The following is a 17749-nucleotide window of genomic DNA, read 5'->3' on the forward strand; positions in this document are numbered from 1 at the left end:
CTTTGTTACTAGTTCACCAGGAGAGACATACGTATGAGCTCGGACGCTTATTTCTGGAACATGAAACCGAAGAAGAACAAGCGGCTAAGCTAGCAGGTCCCGCATCAGTGTCTTCCGGCTCCTCCCACTCCAGTACAGGCGCTGGCTCGGCTCCGGATAAATCCAGGAGCGAGATAGACCTAGAGATAATGGCGACTTGGCGGGAGATAACTGACTAGATAGACACAGCACTGACGAGATGAATGAACCGAGCGACAGCAGCGGAGAAGGAAAGCTCTGATTTGAAGGACACAATCTCTATATTACAAGCAAAAAGAGAAGAATGAAATAACCAGGTGCAAGTCCTGACAGAACAAATGGACCTGGAGAACCGTAACTGCAGAGGAAATGTGCGGATCGGCGGTTCTCCAGAGGACACTGAAGGGAAAGATGTGGTCAAGTATATGGAGACCTGGATCCTGAATATCTAACACTTCCAACACAGCTGGGAAAATAACGATTGACCGTGCACATCGCTCCTGAGGCTCCTGAGGCTCCTGAGGCTCCTGAGGCTCCTGAGGCTCCTGAGGCTCCTGAGGCTCCTGAGGCTCCTGAGGCTCCCAAACTGACCGTGTGTTATGGCATCAACGACTCTGCCAAAGCAGAAAAGAAACGCAACATTTTTCCTCCAGTGAAATCCTGCCTGAGGGAGAAGAAACTCTGAGGATCAATGTGGATGGAATGTAACACACCAGAGGAGGCGTTTTGCAGACTCACTACCAGATCAAAGAACACTTTTTCTTTAAATGAAAGGGTCCTGGACTTTATTGGAGACATGTTTATTTGCCCCGTGTGTTGTGAAAATGTCTTTTTTTTACCTAGAAAATGGTTTTCCCTTCATCTTCTGAGCCCTTTTCGGGTCAGTCTGTGGGCTCTTTGCATGTTTTTGGCATGAGCTCTTTTTTTTTTGCATATTATTTGTTGTAATATGTTCTGTTGTTGTGGTTCTTGTTTTTTGTGTTCGGCCTGAAAGCTGTGTAACAAAATCAGATGTATTATTAAGTCCTTAAGCTTGATGTAAACCCGAGTGCACCCCGAGTGCGCCTGTGGGACCTTATTGCACCCTCTTATTTTGGCATTTTTAAAACCAACTAACATCATCAATTATCGACTCCTCATCAAAGTAGTCGAGGAAAGTGCCACAAAATACTGGTAAAACACAATTTGCATGACCAAGTTGACACTTGTAGCTGTGAGCGCGCTCAGGTGGTCCTCACAGTGCACGGTGAGCTGCACCTCGCCCTTGGCCTCAGTGGAGCTGTGGGGGTCTCCAGGGCGACACTGGTACAGGCCGCTGTCTTTACGGGACACAGAGGACAGGACCAACACGTCACCTCTGCTGTCCAACGGGACGTCCGGCTGCTGCGGGACACAACAAGAAGCAAGTCAACACTACACACAGCAAGACAAAATGTGCACACAACAAAAGTACTGCATGTTCAAGATGTATAATTATATCTGATGGATAAATGTTTGTAAGTCTAAACTACAGCTGCAGCTAACGGTCTCTATAAAATATATTTTTGTCTTTGCAGAGGAAAGAGGACATTCTACCAGCTCAAATAGTGTTTTTGATGTGATTGCGATATATTGTGTAGCCCTGGTTGCCATAGTGATGTGTGTTATAGTTTTGGCAGATTTATGAAATGTTTAAGAAGACGTGCCAAAGCGCTTGATTAAAGACTAATAGTGAAAATAAATGTAAATTTGTTGTCAAAACTAATGCTGCAACAAGTGACAGCAAAACCCATTCAGCGTCTGTGTGTGGGAGCGGACCAGCCTTTGTGGGGGCCCCCCTGCTCTGTGTGTGCTCAGTGGGGCCCGGGTGCAGACGGGGGGCAGAGGGGTGCAGACAGGGCATGGGAGGAGGGCTTTCATACTTGTTCTCTGGTGAAGATGAAGGCGGGTGGGGGGTGTCCGTCTCCTTGGCAGCGCAGTTCCACAGCGTCCCCCTCTCGCAGCAGCCCGGGCGGAGACTCCTTCCACAGTTCCACCATGGACGTGGGATCTGCACACGACAACACAGCATCACACACACATTCAGAACACAACCAGTCCCCTTCAAATTCATCATCATTCTCCTGATGTCAGAAAGTCCTCTTTGGAATCATCCCTGTTTCTTGATTAGTTGAAAGAATTTAAAATAAACTGAATATGTAGCAGTTCTCCGTCCATGTGCACCTCTTTCCCTCCTGCACGTTCTAAGCACATAGACATCTGAGTCGAAGTGTATTTTGCATATAGTGTGTTTAGAGGAAAAGTAAGCCACTGCTTGGTTGATATAGAAATTTGTTTCTAGCAATGTTATTGTAACTTTATGTGGAGAGCAAGGATGGAGCGGCACACGGGAATACTGGGGATTTTCTGGGGTTTGGGTATCTGGGGTATGGGTATCTGGGTATGGGTATCTGGGGTTTGGGTATCTGGGGTTTGGGTATCTGGGGTATGGGTATCTGGGGTATGGGTATCTGGGTATGGGTATCTGGGGTTTGGGTATCTGGGGTTTGGGTATCTGGGGTTTGGGTATCTGGGGTTTGGGTATCTGGGGTATGGGTATCTGGGGTTTGGGTATCTGGGTATCTGGGGTTTGGGTATCTGGGGTATGGGTATCTGGGGTTTGGGTATCTGGGTATCTGGGGTTTGGGTATCTGGGGTTTGGGTATCTGGGGTTTGGGTATCTGGGGTTTGGGTATCTGGGGTTTGGGTATCTAGGGTATGGGTATCTGGGTATGGGTAACCAGGCGGGTGTGGGCGGAGCTGTTTTGCTGTAGAGAAGGCGAGGCCCCTTCCTTGGCCGTGTTGACCTGCAGTGGGCGGGGTTTCTAGCGCACCCAAATTCTGCGGGATCTGGAAAGATTGCCGGGGCCTCGTGGTCAGACGCAAATCCCAAATGACAGAGCAGAGGGGCCACGCATTTGTGTGTGTGTATGTGTGTGTGTGTGTCTGTCTGTGTGTCAGTGTGTGTGTGTATGTGTGTGTGTGTGAGTGTGTGTCTGTCTGTGTGTCTGTGTGTGTGTGTGTGTGTATGTGTGAGTGTGTGAGTGTGTGTGTGTGTGTGTGTATTTGTGTGAGTGTGTGAGTGTGTGTGTGTGTGTGTGTCTGTGTGTATTTGTGTGAGTGTGTGTGTGTGTGTGTGTTTGTGTGTGTGTGTTTGTGTGTATGTGTGAGTGTGTGAGTGTGTGAGTGTGTGAGTGTGCGTGTGTGTCTGTGTGTATTTGTGTGTGTGTGTGCGTGTGTGTTTGTGTTTGTGTTTGTGTGTGTGTGTTCATATGTGTGCGACTTATACTTATATTTATACTTACATACTTATACTTAATCTCCGGAGCGACTTATATGTGATATTATTTGTTCTTTTCACACTTGCAGCCACATTTCATACTCCAGTGCAACTTATATATGTTTTTTCATCTCTATTATGCTTTATCTGGCTGGTGCGACTTATAGTCCGGAAAATACGGTACAACGCAAATATTTTACTGAAATCAATAAAGGAATGCAATCAGTTTTAGTCCACGTCAGATCTATGTATTTGGGCCTCGAAACCCCTGACATGGACGCAGGCCATCACAAACAATCCTGCCGATATGTAGTAAAAAAAAAGAAAATCAGGCAGTTTGATGTTTAAGTTCAATATTAACTGCTGATCATGAAATTAATACAACAATCTATATTTTAAAGCTGTATTAGGCTATGTTTATAAAATGTACACACACGTCAGACCCATATGACCTGCTCTAAATGTCTGGACACTCACAGTGGACAGTGACATTGACTGAGCTGGACTCCAGACTGTGGACAGCCCCGGGCACAGAGAAGCTGACCCTGCAGGAGAAGAGGGCATCCTTGGTCTCCTTCTGGACCCGCAGGAGCAGAGTGTTCTGGACGGTGAAGAGTCCTGAGGAGGAGCGCCAGTGCAGGACCAGGAACTTCACCTCTGCACACCACACACAGGGAGGAGAGGGGGAGGAGAGGGAGAGGGGGAGGAGAGAGAGGAGAGGGAGGAGAGAGAGGAGAGAGGGAGGAGAGAGGGAGGAGAGAGAGGAGGAGAGGGGGAGGAGAGAGAGGAGAGGGGGAGGAGAGGGAGAGGAGAGGGGGAGGAGAGAGAGGAGAGGGAGGAGAGAGAGGGAGGAGAGAGGGAGGAGAGAGAGGAGGAGAGGGGGAGGAGAGAGAGGAGAGGGGGAGGAGAGAGGGAGGAGAGGGGGAGGAGAGAGAGGAGAGGGGGAGGAGAGAGGGAGGAGAAGGGGAGGAGAGAGGGAGGAGAGGGGGAGGAGAGAGAGGAGAGAGAGGAGGAGAGGGGGAGGAGAGAGAGGAGAGGGGGAGGAGAGAGAGGGAGGAGAGAGGGAGGAGAGAGAGGAGGAGAGGGGGAGGAGAGAGAGGAGAGGGGGAGGAGAAAGGGAGGAGAGGGGGAGGAGAGAGAGGAGAGGGGGAGGAGAGAGGGAGGAGAAGGGGAGGAGAGAGGGAGGAGAGGGGGAGGAGAGAGAGGAGAGAGAGGAGAGGGGGAGGAGAGAGGGAGGAGAAGGGGAGGAGAGAGAGAGGAGGTGAGGGGGAGGAGAGAGAGGAGAGGGGGAGGAGAGAGAGGAGAGAGAGGAGGAGAGGGGGAGGAGAGAGAGGAGAGGGGGAGGAGAGGGGGAGGAGAGAGGGAGGAGAGAGAGGAGAGGGGGAGGAGAGGGGGAGGAGAGAGGGAGGAGAGGGGGAGGAGAGGGGGAGGAGAGAGGGAGGAGAGGGGGAGGAGAGAGGGAGGAGAGAGAGGAGAGGGGGAGGAGAGGGGGAGGAGAGAGGGAGGAGAGGGGGAGGAGAGAGAGGAGGAGAGGGGGAGGAGAGAGAGGAGGAGAGGGGGAGGAGAGGGGGATGAGAGAGAGGAGAGAGAGGAGGAGAGGGGGAGGAGAGGGGGAGGTATTAAAATGAGAAAAATATAAATATATAATGAATAAAATATGTCTTGCGTTTCCGTAGCGACGCACACACAGACACTCACGGCCAGGACTGGACTCCAGCAGCTCTCCATTCTGGAACCATGTGATGTTGGGTTTGGGAAAACCATTCTGAGCCTCACAGACTGCAACCTGCAACACAATCACACACACAGACACACACACACACACACAGACACACAGACACACAGACACACACACACACACACACACAGAAAGACGAACACTGAGTTTAGGTAATTTGGTGCAGTAAAACTATGAACAATGATAAAACAACCTATATAAAGTAAAAAAGAGAATTTAAATCTGTAGTGCAGAAAGTGAACAGTGAGTGATTAAATTGTAGTTAAAGTGAAAGTGTTTAAGAAGTGTTCATGAGTCCAATGGCAGAGGGAAAGAAACTGTTCTTCTGGTCCTGATGGACCGTAGCCTCCTGCCTGAGGGGAGTGGCCTCCTGCCTGAGGGGAGCGGCCTCCTGCCTGAGGGGAGTGGCCTCCTGCCTGAGGGGAGTGGCCTCCTGCCTGCTCCTGCCTGAGGGGAGTGGCCTCCTGCCTGAGGGGAGTGGCCTCCTGCCGGAGGGGAGTGGCCTCCTGCTTGAGGGGAGTGGCCTCCTGCTTGAGGGGAGTGGCCTCCTGCTTGAGGGGAGTGGCCTCCTGCTTGAGGGGAGTGGCCTCCTGCCTGAGGGGAGTGGCCTCCTGCTTGAGGGGAGTGGCCTCCTGCCTGAGGGGAGTGGCTCAAAGGGTCGGCTGTGATCCGACCTGTTCGTCCCAGAGTCCTGCAGATGTACAGGTCCTGCAGAGATGGAAGTCTGCAGCCGATCACCTTCTCAGCAGAGGGCGCTGTAGTCTCTGTTTGTCCTTGGCTGTGGCTCCAGCGTACCACACGGTGATCGAGGAGGTGATGGAGGTGGTGATGGAGGAGGTGCTGGAGGAGGTGATGGAGGAGGTGCTGGAGGAGGTGATGGAGGAGGTGATGGAGGAGGTGAGGATGGACTGATGGCCGTGTAGAACTTAACCATCATTATACTTCCAACCCTTTAATGTCAGGGCTGTGTCCTGGTAAATAACCACAAGAGGGCGCTCATAGTCAGTTGCAGAATTTACCAAAATGGAAGTATTGGGACATTTGATACGTATCGTATCACAAGATTATAGGCAATTAACACCCTGGTTTTGATACTAGTTTTAGTATAAATTAGTGTCTGACTTTGGATATTTTGAATAACTCTAGGCTGCAGCCGGTGTGGCGAGGGCCAATGATGCCTCTTGATCAGGGGCCATAGCTGAGGGCCGGCCCGCCATCACTTTTCTGTCAAATATCGGCAATCTATTATTTAATTCCTTTCATGTCATATTTATTAAGGATACAATGCAGACAGATACCTAAGGGCAAAAAATATGACTCGGCCGGATTATAAAGACAAACGGGCCACATGTGGCCCGCGGGCCGCAGTTTGCCCACCCCTGCTCTTGAGTGTCCAAAAAGGCAATATCTAAGGTAAACGCAGTCATATTATTATTCTTCACTTTTTAAAACGTTGGGCTTCGACTGTTACACTGTAACCATTACTGCCCCCAGTGGTCACCACATGTACTGTCAGCACGTGGACTTACCTTGGCCGGCTGCTCTTCAGTCACAGATATTCCATGAGGAACCGCCTCGATGACTGGAGCCTCCGGAGGAGCTGCTCACGACACAAACCAGACGTTACAGCAGAAGAAAAGGAGTTTGTTTTTCACCTGATTTAAACTGCTTCGTTTCCCAGTGTGCACCAGGACTCTGTTCATCCTCTCATGGTCACACACAGACATTATTTATACATGATAAGTTACAAACAGAGGTGGGAAGTACTCAGTTACATTTACTTCAGACTTCATGCTTTTCCTCTTACTTGAAGTACATATTGTACAGTTCAACCATCTAAAAGTAAAAGTATCGGTTCCTCATTTATCAACATGGCGCTGGAGGAGGTGTGAATGTGTGTGTGTCCAGCAGAGGGCGCATGGTGTTTCTGACCCTGTGGCACTGCTCTGACCCTGTGCCTGTGTCAAAGGGAATAATGCAGTTTAAATGACCTCTAAAAATACAATATGAACATGTTTTATGGTACTGAACCTGATACTTCACACTTTGCCCCGTAAAAGCAGCTCTCCAGCCTGGATCATCACACTACAGGATCATTTCATCAAATTTGGTGTTGATTTTCTTCTCCACAACTTCCAAAAAGTGTGAGGTGCTTTGCCCATGTGTCATATCTGTGATGCATCATGGGAGAAAACATCACGGCTCCAGCTACAGAGGAGCAGATACACCTCTAATAAAGATTAAGTTTAACTGTAGAATCCACATTTCTCTGACACGGTCAACAAAACCTCACAAATAATCCAAACTTTTGAAGAAAAAGTGAGGATTGGTGAAGCTTTCTGTGCTGACCCACATTTTATGAACCACTTTGGGCTCTGAAGGATCATGAGATAAGATATTTTAAAATGGTTCAAGACTATAAAACCCTGCAGTGTCCACCAGGCTTTAGGGTGAAAATGAGACGGCAGAGCAGGAAGTGCCTTCACGTTTTGTGAAGTAAGTACTTGTAACAGTAAGTACCAGGTACAGCCCCTTTAACTCCTCTGTTTTCTGAACATGTAACAGAGACGAGACTGTATCGTCGTGCCGTACAGAACATTCTGGACAGTTAGCCCCTCCTCACCGTAGACCCTGAGTGCAGTTTTGCCCTCGGCGCTGCCCGCTGCCAGCCCGTTGACCTGGCAGAAGAACTCTCTCTGGTGGTCAGACAGCCTCACGTCCCTGATGGTCAGCAGGCTCCGGTTGTTCCCCGAGCTCACGTCCATGCGCTCGCTGTACTCCGTGTTGTTGTCGACCAGCTGCAGGCCGCTGTCCCCGTAGAAGATCCGCGCCCGCGAGCTGTTCCCTGGAGACCGCTGCAGACAAACAACAACGTTTAATATGATTTTCATTATCATTTCTTTAAAACAACAGAAACAGAAACATCCAAACACGTATCATTCTGTTTAAGTGCAGTGCATCATACTTGTCCCAGATGGGCTAACGTTTTTTTTGGTGAGCGGACTTTGGCGACATTGGCGAGCGGGCATTGGCGAGCCGCGGGCATTTGAGAGCCGCGAGTGGGCATTGGCAAGCAGGCATTGGAGGACAGGCATCTGTGACATTGGCGAGCAAGCTTTGGCGACTTTGGCGGGCGGGCATTGGCGAGTGGGCATTGGTGAGTGGGCATTGGCGAGCCGTGGGCATTGGAGAGCCGCGAGCGGGCATTGGCGAGCGGGCATTGGCGAGCGGGCATTGGCGAGCGGGCATTGGTGAGCTGGCTTTGGCGAGCGAGCTTTGGCGAGCGAGCTTTGGCGAGTGGGCTTTGGCGAGCATATTGAAAACAGTCTGCAGTGTTTTCTTCATCTCAGTCAAATATAGATGAAGAGAGGGGCTTTCTCACACACATGATGATGAGGGGCCCCTGGGAGACCACAGTGAGACAGGCTGTGGGCCCCTGGGAGACCACAGTGAGACAGGCTGTGGGCCCCTGGGAGACCACAGTGAGACAGGCTGTGGGCCCCTGGGAGACCACAGTGAGACAGGCTGTGGGCCCCTGGGAGACCACAGTGAGACAGGCTGTGGGCCCCTGGGAGACCACCGTGAGACAGGCTGTGGGCCCCTGGGAGACCACAGTGAGACAGGCTGTGGGCCCCTGGGAGACCACAGTGAGACAGGCTGTGGTTGAATCTGTTGGATTTATCCGTCTATATTACGAGTTCACTTGGAGAAATATGACATGTGTTATTATTAAGATTCTAAGAGTTATTTCTAAGTTATCTGTTTTTATTATTATACTTCTGTTCCTAACCTGTTTCTGTGCCTAATATGTGTTGCAACACTGGAATTTCCCCATATATACATTTAATGAGCTTGTACACTATTTCTTGAAAATGCCTAATAAACTGAACAAACACAGTGACCGGGAGCCAGGTGCTTCTCCAGGTGCTTCTGCAGGTGCTTCTGCAGGTGCTTCTGCAGGTGCTTCTGCAGGTGCTTCTGCAGGTGTTTCTGCAGGTGCTTCTGCAGGTGCTTCTCCAGGTGCTTCTGCAGGTGCTTCTGCAGGTGCTTCTGCAGGTGCTTCTGCAGGTGCTTCTGCAGGTGCTTCTGCAGGTGTTTCTGCAGGTGCTTCTGCAGGTGCTTCTCCAGGTGCTTCTGCAGGTGCTTCTGCAGGTGCTTCTGCAGGTGCTTCTGCAGGTGCTTCTGCAGGTGTTTCTGCAGGTGCTTCTGCAGGTGCTTCTCCAGGTGCTTCTCCAGGTGCTTCTGCAGGTGCTTCTGCAGGTGCTTCTGCAGGTGCTTCTGCAGGTGCTTCTCCAGGTGCTTCTCCAGGTGCTTCTGCAGGTGCTTCTGCAGGTGCTTCTGCAGGTGCTTCTGCGGGTGCTTCTGCAGGTGCTTCTAAGATAAGATAAGATATTCCTTTATTGTCCCACATGGGGAAATTTCATTGGTGCAACGCAGGTAGATACAGAGGTAGATACAGAAGAACAGATCACTTATAGGAAGTCTGAAAAACACTTTCAGTAGAAGATCTCCTATAGATAAATAAAAACTCCCATAGACAAATGAATAAATAAATACCATTGCATGTGATCCCGACGGTAATTGCACATGAATATGTGTCACGACAGCACATAGATTGCACATGAATTTCACAGTAATTGCACATATGACAGAATTGCACATCAGTATTAGGTTAGGTCAGTATTGCGCCGGGATAACGTGACGATCTCCGGTAAGACGACTGTTCTCCGCAGTTTCATCAGTTCCTCCTTTGTGGAAACGCGGTACGGCGCCGGCCGGGGGGCGGGGCCGGAGCCGGGGGGCGGGGCCGGAGCCGGGGGGCGGGGCCGGAGCCGGGGGACTCAGAGCCAAGACACATCGCCACGACACGACGAAAACACTCAATCCAGCCGAATAAAGTCAAAACAAGTTAATTTAAAGCGATTCCAGTGCGTGTCCCGATCGTTCGTGAAGTTCCTCTTTCATATAAACGTGTACCGACGACACGCCGTACTTTAGCGCGGCCGGAGGGCGCGGGGGGGGGGCTGGTGGGCTCACTCAGAGCTAGCTCACGTCACAACAACACAACGAACGCAACGAAAAACGCTCAAATCCAGCCGAAAAAAGTCAAAAACAGTTGAATTAAAAAACTATTCCAGCGCGTGTCCCTATCGTACAGTAAAATAGAAAAAATATACTAACTATATTTACAAAATATAGGAGATAAAGCACAATAAGAGAAAGAAGAGAGAGCGTTTACACCGGGCTGCCAGCTGTACCAGCGCCTTATGACCTGCAGGTGCTTCTCCAGGTGCTTCTGCAGGTGCTTCTGCAGGTGCTTCTGCAGGTGCTTCTCCGGGTGCTTCTGCAGGTGCTTCTGCAGGTGCTTCTGCAGGTGCTTCTCCAGGTGCTTCTGCAGGTGCTTCTGCAGGTGCTTCTCCAGGTGCTTCTGCAGGTGCTTCTCCAGGTGCTTCTCCAGGTGCCTCTGCAGGTGCTTCTCCAGGTGCTTCTCCAGGTGCTTCTGCAGGTGCTTCTCCGGGTGATTCTGCAGGTGCTTCTGCAGGTGCTTCTGCAGGTGCTTCTCCGGGTGCTTCTGCAGGTGCTTCTGCAGGTGCTTCTGCAGGTGCTTGCTGGTGCTTCTGCAGGTGCTTCTGCAGGTGCTTCTGCAGGTGCTTCTCCAGGTGCTTCTCCAGGTGCTTCTGCAGGTGCTTCTCCAGGTGCTTCTCCAGGTGCTTCTCCAGGTGCTTCTGCAGGTGCTTCTGCAGGTGCTTCTGCAGGTGCTTCTGCAGGTGCTTCTGCGGGTGCTTCTGCAGGTGCTTCTGCAGGTGCTTCTGCAGGTGCCTCTGCAGGTGCTTCTGCAGGTGCTTCTGCAGGTGCTTCTGCAGGTGCTTCTGCAGGTGCTTCTGCAGGTGCTTCTGCAGGTGCTTCTGCGGGTGCTTCTGCAGGTGCTTCTGCAGGTGCTTCTGCAGGTGCCTCTGCAGGTGCTTCTGCAGGTGCTTCTGCAGGTGCTTCTGCAGGTGCTTGCTAGTGTGCAGGCTCTACATTCAAAGACCGAGCCACAGCAGAAAAGGAACTCTTGCACTTGAAAGACAAGGGGAAGTGCTCACTCCTCTGTTCTCACTGAACTGCTGGAGATCGTCAGGAATCTCATCCATACTTTGTGTTTTGGGATCGTTACTCACAAGTATTAGACTGAATGATTAAGTATTAGACTGAATGATTAAGTATTAGACTGAATGATTAAGTATTAGACTGAATGATTAAATATTAGACTGAATGATTAAGTATTAGACTGAATGATTAAGTATTAGACTGAATGATGAAGTATTAGACTGAATGATTAAATATTAGACTGAATGATTAAGTATTAGACTGAATGATGAAGTATTAGACTGAATGATTAAATATTAGACTGAATGATTAAGTATTAGACTGAATGATGAAGTATTAGACTGAATGATGAAGTATTAGACTGAATGATGCAGCTAAAAAGGCAGTAGGAAAGAAAGGACTGATGGGACTGAGATAACTTTAGACATTTACTTATAAAATGACTTTTATTTTGAACTAGACATTGGGGGCCATGTGCCTGCCTGACGTTTTGTTTCTTGTTTCTTCTGGATTTTGACAAGGTTTGATCATGTTCTCTGGACTGTAACGATTCTAAATGACATAACGAGGACAGTAGCACGATGACATCATCTCTTCTGTTCGTATCTAAATCCAGTCAGGAAGTAAACGCAGTGCTAAACGGCTGTGTGTGTGTGAACTCACCACAAACCACTGGAGCATGATGAAGGGGGGCCCTTGACGGCTGTCACTGAAGCCGTAGTGACAAGGGATGAGAACAGGGGCCCCCAGGAGCACCTCCACACTCTCCTGCACACTCAGCTCCAGCTTTGTCCTCACTGAAACACACACAATGTACAGGTGCATTTCAGCCACGTTTCAACTGGCCCCGGCCCCGGCCCGGCCCCGGCCCCGCCCCCGCCCCGGCCCCGGCCCCGGCCCCGGCCCCGGCCTGCTCTGCTCTCAGCACACATCACCTACACACAACTTTTATTCATAAATCTAAATTATAGGTAGGATTTAGATTTGATTTATTAAGAAAACTCCCTCACCTGCTCAGGCTGAGAAATACATTTTCAAAGTTAGGGGCCAGGGGGGCCCCGTATCTAAAAAAGTTAGGGGCCCCCCAGCAATTTCAGGGGCCCACAAGTGTGCACGGCGTCATGAGAACAAGATGTGTTGTTTTAAACCTGGTTATTAGCATGTAAAACAATTTAAAGTACTTTTATTTGATATGAAGAGCACAAATAGTGAATCCTATAAACCAGAGATCATGATCTTTAAAACTGTTTAATTCAATATAATAATGTTTCTTAGATACAAAATAAATACTGTTTACAGCATTTGACACAAGGAGATCTTGTGGAATATATAAAATCACAGCCTACAAAATAAACTATTAACATATATACATTGCCCCGATGCTAACAACTCCAAAGGGCGGGGCCCTTGGGGCCCTTGGATACTTCCACATTGACACAGCTTTTGTTGCAAACAACTTTAAAAAGACTGAATTGTGGACTGAGTAGAGATTGACGCTCGCCGACCTAGAGATCACTTTTGGGACAAAATTAGACCGAGCATTTCTGAGAAAGACCGAACGTAGCGGCCAATCAGATGCCCGCTTTCATCGAAATTAGATCACGGACACCGCTCGGCCAATGAGAAGCGAGAAGACTGCGAAGTGGGCATGTCTGTCAAAACAAAACTTAAACGATGAAAATGCCCCAAATATGGACAAATTACTAGTTAAAACTTGATTTTTTCGAGGAATTTCGATACAGGGGCACGGGGGGGGCCTCATGATTCAAACCCCAGGCCCGCCGGAGATTTGAGGGCTTACGGGCCCCGGGCCCCCGTCTATTTCACAGCCTGCTGCTCCTCCCTCCTCACCTGCTCCTCCCCCTCCCTCACCTGCTCCGCCCCCCTCACCTGCTCCTCCCCCTCCCTCACCTGCTCCTCCCCCCTCACCTGCTCCGCCCCCTCACCTGCTCCTCCCCCCTCACCTGCTCCTCCCCCCTCACCTGCTCCTCCTCCCCCCTCACCTACTCCGCCCCCCTCACCTGCTCCGCCCCCCTCACCTGCTCCTCCCCCCTCACCTACTCCTCCCCCCTCACCTGCTCCGCCCCCCTCACCTGCTCCTCCCCCCTCACCTGCTCCTCCCCCCTCACCTGCTCCTCCCCCCTCACCTGCTCCTCCTCCCCCCTCACCTGCTCCGCCCCCCTCACCTGCTCCGCCCCCCTCACCTGCTCCTCCCCCCTCACCTGCTCCGCCCCCCTCACCTGCTCCGCCCCCCTCACCTGCTCCCCCCCTCACCTGCTCCGCCCCCCTCACCTGCTCCGCCCCCCTCACCTGCTCCTCCCCCCTCACCTGCTCCGCCCCCCTCACCTGCTCCGCCCCTCACCTGCTCCGCCCCGTCACCTGCTCCTCCTCCCTCCCCCTGCTCCTCCCCCCACACCTGCTCCTCCCCCCTCACCTGCTCCTCCCCCCTCACCTGCTCCTCCCCCCTCACCTGCTCCTCCCCCCTCACCTGCTCCGCCCCGTCACCTGCTCCTCCTCCCTCCCCCTGCTCCGCCCCCCTCACCTGCTCCTCCCCCCACACCTGCTCCTCCCCCCTCACCTGCTCCTCCCCCCTCACCTGCTCCGCCCCCTCACCTGCTCCGCCCCCCTCACCTGCTCCTCCTCCCCCCTCACCTGCTCTGTATCCAGGCCTGCTGTGTTAATCAGTTTAATCTATGCGGGCGGAGGATTTCCTGCACAAAGCCGGGCTGAGACCCTCTTATCTGCTGCTGTTTAGACTACAGACCCTGTGCTTTATCTCCAGAACAAGAGCCGACAGGAGCTGACAGGAGCCTCAGGGAAATACATATATGTGAGCAAAAAAAATACACATTTAATAGCATAAATATTCATAAATGTATGTAAATATATTTGTTCTGTGAATTAGCATCAGATCATGTCAGTGGCTGAAGGTTGAAATTCAAACAGATAAATGTATAAATAATGATTGACAGAAAGTGTCTGGCAGTAGTGGCAGGTGAAAACAGGAGCATAGAGGATGACTCAAACATGCAGGACTGTGAGTGAGGTCACGATGAAGGTGAGACATTAAATAAGTATGTGCTTTATGGCCCAGCACACATCTGGGAAAAGGGAAAAAAGGATTTTCATTTATTTATTTCTTGGTTTATTGATGACATATTAATACAAAATCATTTACAGATTTAGGATTTCTTAGTTATTTGAGTAAACTTGATATGATTGGGGCAGAAATGCATATTTTTGGAGTTAAAACTTGAATAAACCAGGCTCCTCTTTGCACATTGTCCCTGTGAGCTCCAGGCCCTGCTTCTGAGGACTGGGCTGCAGGAGTGTGAGTGCTGTCCGCTCAGGGGCCCTCTGCACTGCCCTGGGGCCCTCTGCAGTGTGAGGTGTGAAGTGCACTAAAAGCGCTGCAGACGCTGAGCGCTGCAGATCTGTCTTTTGCTTTCATCAGAGGATTCTTTTACAGATTTTTCAGATAAACTATAAATGTTTGATCAGGACTCTCAATGAGCGGCCTTCGTTAGCGGAGACTCATGAATATTTGATGTGTAAGATGTTACCGGGCCCTCAGCACTGGCCCCGGCCCCTGCAGAGGTGGAGGGAGCTGCAGGACGCGCTAAAGGTTAAACTGCTCACACACACAAGAGCGCGTGGGGAAGGACAATAAAGTAATAAAGTGAGCAAGACTGAAATGATTGAGAAAACTGAATATCCTAAAGACAAGACTCTTCTCTTTTGTGTGGTGTTATTAGAGCTTTATCAGAGCTTTATTAGAGCTTTATCAGAGCTTTATTAGAGCTCTAACGAGGATGAGAGTCAGAACCAAAATGAGCCTGAACTGAAACGTCTGCCAGAATCAGCCACTGAGAAGGAAACGAGCCACAGCCACAACGAACACTGACCTGAAGACAACACTCCTGACTCTTTTTTAAATATTTGTCGACCTTAAAAAAGCATGTGTCTTATTGCAAGAAAGAAAGAAAGAAAATGGAAAAAAGTTTCTTCTGCTTTAAGACAGTGAAGACTTTGGGACATCATGGCTATAATGTCTTCATCTATTATACTGACCAGCACATGTGGGAGTGCATCTAGTTTTCATGATTTTAGCATTTGTGTTGCAGAGTGAACACGAGCAGACGTACGGGTCTGAACACTCATTGTGAATCCTATTAAATAGTTAGATTTCCAGGTAAATCTAAATCTGTAAATATACAAGCCTCACACAGCTCCACATTCACACGCACAGAGAAGTCCCAGCTCAGTCGGACTTTGCCACAGAATCTGTCAGAACCGTCTCCTCCCAGTTTACGAAAAGAACTGATCAAGTGTAAGCGAGGGCCTCATGAAGCCGTGTGCAGTCACAGAGCAGCCTGATGACAATACATAAATAATGTACATAATAAAACAGACTAAAGCACAAATGTGTTATTAACAGATCAAACCATGAACTGAATGAACGGCTGCGATGTTTGTGCCAGTAAAAGATATAAAGACGTTCATGTATTACATCCATGGTAAAGACAGACATGTGCTCAGCCTTCATTATACAGTCTTATTTTGTGCATTAATAATACCCTTTTAATATGATACATTCCGATTAAAGCTCCAGGAAACACCTGCATAAACTGAGAGAATATCATCTTCTTTATAAATCTGAGTGCGTTGTCTCTCAGGTGGATCGGATTGATGGGTCAAAGTTTTGTCTTCTTATCTTATTCTGCAACTTAACCTGGTCCAGAGCAGGTTATGAGTTCTTGGCCTGTTGCCATCCTGACAGAGAGCGCCCCCTAGCGCTCTGGAGAGCGCCCCCTAGTGCTCTGGAGATCGCCCCCTAGTGCTCTGGAGAGCGCCCCCTAGTGTTCTGGAGAGCGCCCCCTAGTGCTCTGGAGAGCGCCCCCATGTGCTCTGGAGAGCGCCCCCTAGTGCTCTGGAGAGCGCCCCCCCATGTGCTCTGGAGAGCGCCCCCCCATGTACTCTGGAGAGCGCCCCCTAGTGCTCTGGAGAGCGCCCCCCCATGTGCTCTGGAGAGCGCCCCCTAGTGCTCTGGAGAGCGCCCCCATGTGCTCTGGAGAGCGCCCCCTAGTGCTCTGGAGAGCGCCCCCCATGTGCTCTGGAGAGCGCCCCCCCATGTACTCTGGAGAGCGCCCCCTAGTGCTCTGGAGAGCGCCCCCCCATGTGCTCTGGAGAACGCCCCCCCATGTGCTCTGGAGAGCGCCCCCTAGTGCTCTGGAGAGCGCCCCCCCATGTACTCTGGAGAACGCCCCCCCATGTGCTCTGGAGAGCGCCCCCCCATGTGCTCTGGAGAGCGCCCCCCCATGTACTCTGGAGAGCGCCCCCTAGTGCTCTGGAGAGCGCCCCCTAGTGCTCTGGAGCAAGCGACTCATCTGGAGAAATAACAATGATAACAAGCACCACATTGTAGTCAATATTCCTTCTATCCACACCTGCTGGTGACTTGTGTAGCCACAGCTGCCCTGGGGCAGACTGACGGATTGTCCCATGCAGCACCTCCATAGCAGGGCTCAGTGCCCCACAGCGGTGCAGGGGCCACAGGGGAGGCACTGATGGGCCCTGGCTTTTATCGGGCCCAAAAAGAACCCTTAATTGGGACTATTGTCCTGGAATTTATGTTGATAAATTACAAGTGACGTTTAGCTCTAAAATAAAAGTGTGTCCAAGAACAATGACACTGCCTCATTGACATTTCACCTCCTCATTGATGTCGGAACAAAAAGGGCCACGTAATAAGCGCATGACATGTTTCTATTTTCTTTTTAAAGATTTGTCTCGCCCAAAGGCTTTGTTTGACAGGACTGCTCTAAGGTGAAATGGGGAGAGAGAGAAGTGAGAAACATTCAGCAAATGTAGGCCCAGAATGGAAACGACTCTGTCGCTGTGGCAGTGACCACTGCACCACCATGACCCTGACAGTGGATCAACCTCTGCTGCTGCGGGGCCCGATGCGCCCGAGTGCGGAGACTAAATGAATCACAGATTATTTTCTCATGTTGATAGATTTCATTTTCTTGACTTATCAACATGTCAGGAATAATGGCTGAACATTTCATCAAAATCATCATAAAAAGTACAATAAACCAACCTTCCACCTCTTCCAATTCACACAAACAGAATATATTTTCCCATCTCATTTAAACACTTCACTTCAAAACGTTTTTCTTAAAAAGCCGCAGTAATTTTATTAATTGGTTTACGGATTTTTAAATGAAATATTTTGAACATAATTTCAATTTCAGAAGATTTTTTCTTTCGGGTTTTCCCAAAAAGCAGCACGGGAGGAGAGCAAGGAGACGCGGTGCACAGGTGAGTGTAACAGTAGATTTAGCGTGTTGCATTGGTAGAACAGACGCTTCTAAGTGTGCACGCTCAGTCACGACAAAACGTGCTGAGAAAATGTGGTAAACGGGTTTAAAATGTATATTTGTGATATAAAGGATTTGTGGCGGCGCGCAGCAGACAGGGAAACGGGCGCGCACGTCTTCTCCCGGGGTCGCGCACAGGGACGCTCAGTCACAGACTCCCGCAGGATTTTGGCGAAAAATTGCTTAACGTGCGCTTATCTTTTGACTTAATACCGCTTTTTA

The 17749-nt window shown here is 50.1% G+C and overlaps 1 protein-coding gene across 1 annotated transcript in view; it reads right to left on the reverse strand.

The window, feature by feature from the left end:
• The window catches only part of mcama (melanoma cell adhesion molecule a), a 38186-nt gene extending 21538 nt beyond the window's left edge, over positions 1-16648 (reverse strand). The window contains exons 1-8 of the mRNA XM_072445463.1: positions 16603-16648; positions 11808-11941; positions 7678-7909; positions 6584-6654; positions 5015-5102; positions 3794-3973; positions 1920-2047; positions 1257-1401 (exon numbers count right to left, since the gene is read on the reverse strand). Of these exons, the coding sequence (XP_072301564.1) occupies positions 1257-1401; positions 1920-2047; positions 3794-3973; positions 5015-5102; positions 6584-6654; positions 7678-7909; positions 11808-11941; positions 16603-16648 (1024 nt within the window). The remainder of the gene's footprint in view (positions 1-1256; positions 1402-1919; positions 2048-3793; positions 3974-5014; positions 5103-6583; positions 6655-7677; positions 7910-11807; positions 11942-16602) is intronic.
• Between the last annotated feature and the right edge of the window lie 1101 nt (positions 16649-17749).

This window comes from Eucyclogobius newberryi, unplaced genomic scaffold (assembly GCF_026437365.1).
Source record: "Eucyclogobius newberryi isolate DKJ021-1_F unplaced genomic scaffold, fEucNew1.0.hap1 SCAF_15, whole genome shotgun sequence".
Taxonomy (NCBI): Eukaryota; Metazoa; Chordata; class Actinopteri; order Gobiiformes; family Gobiidae; genus Eucyclogobius; species Eucyclogobius newberryi.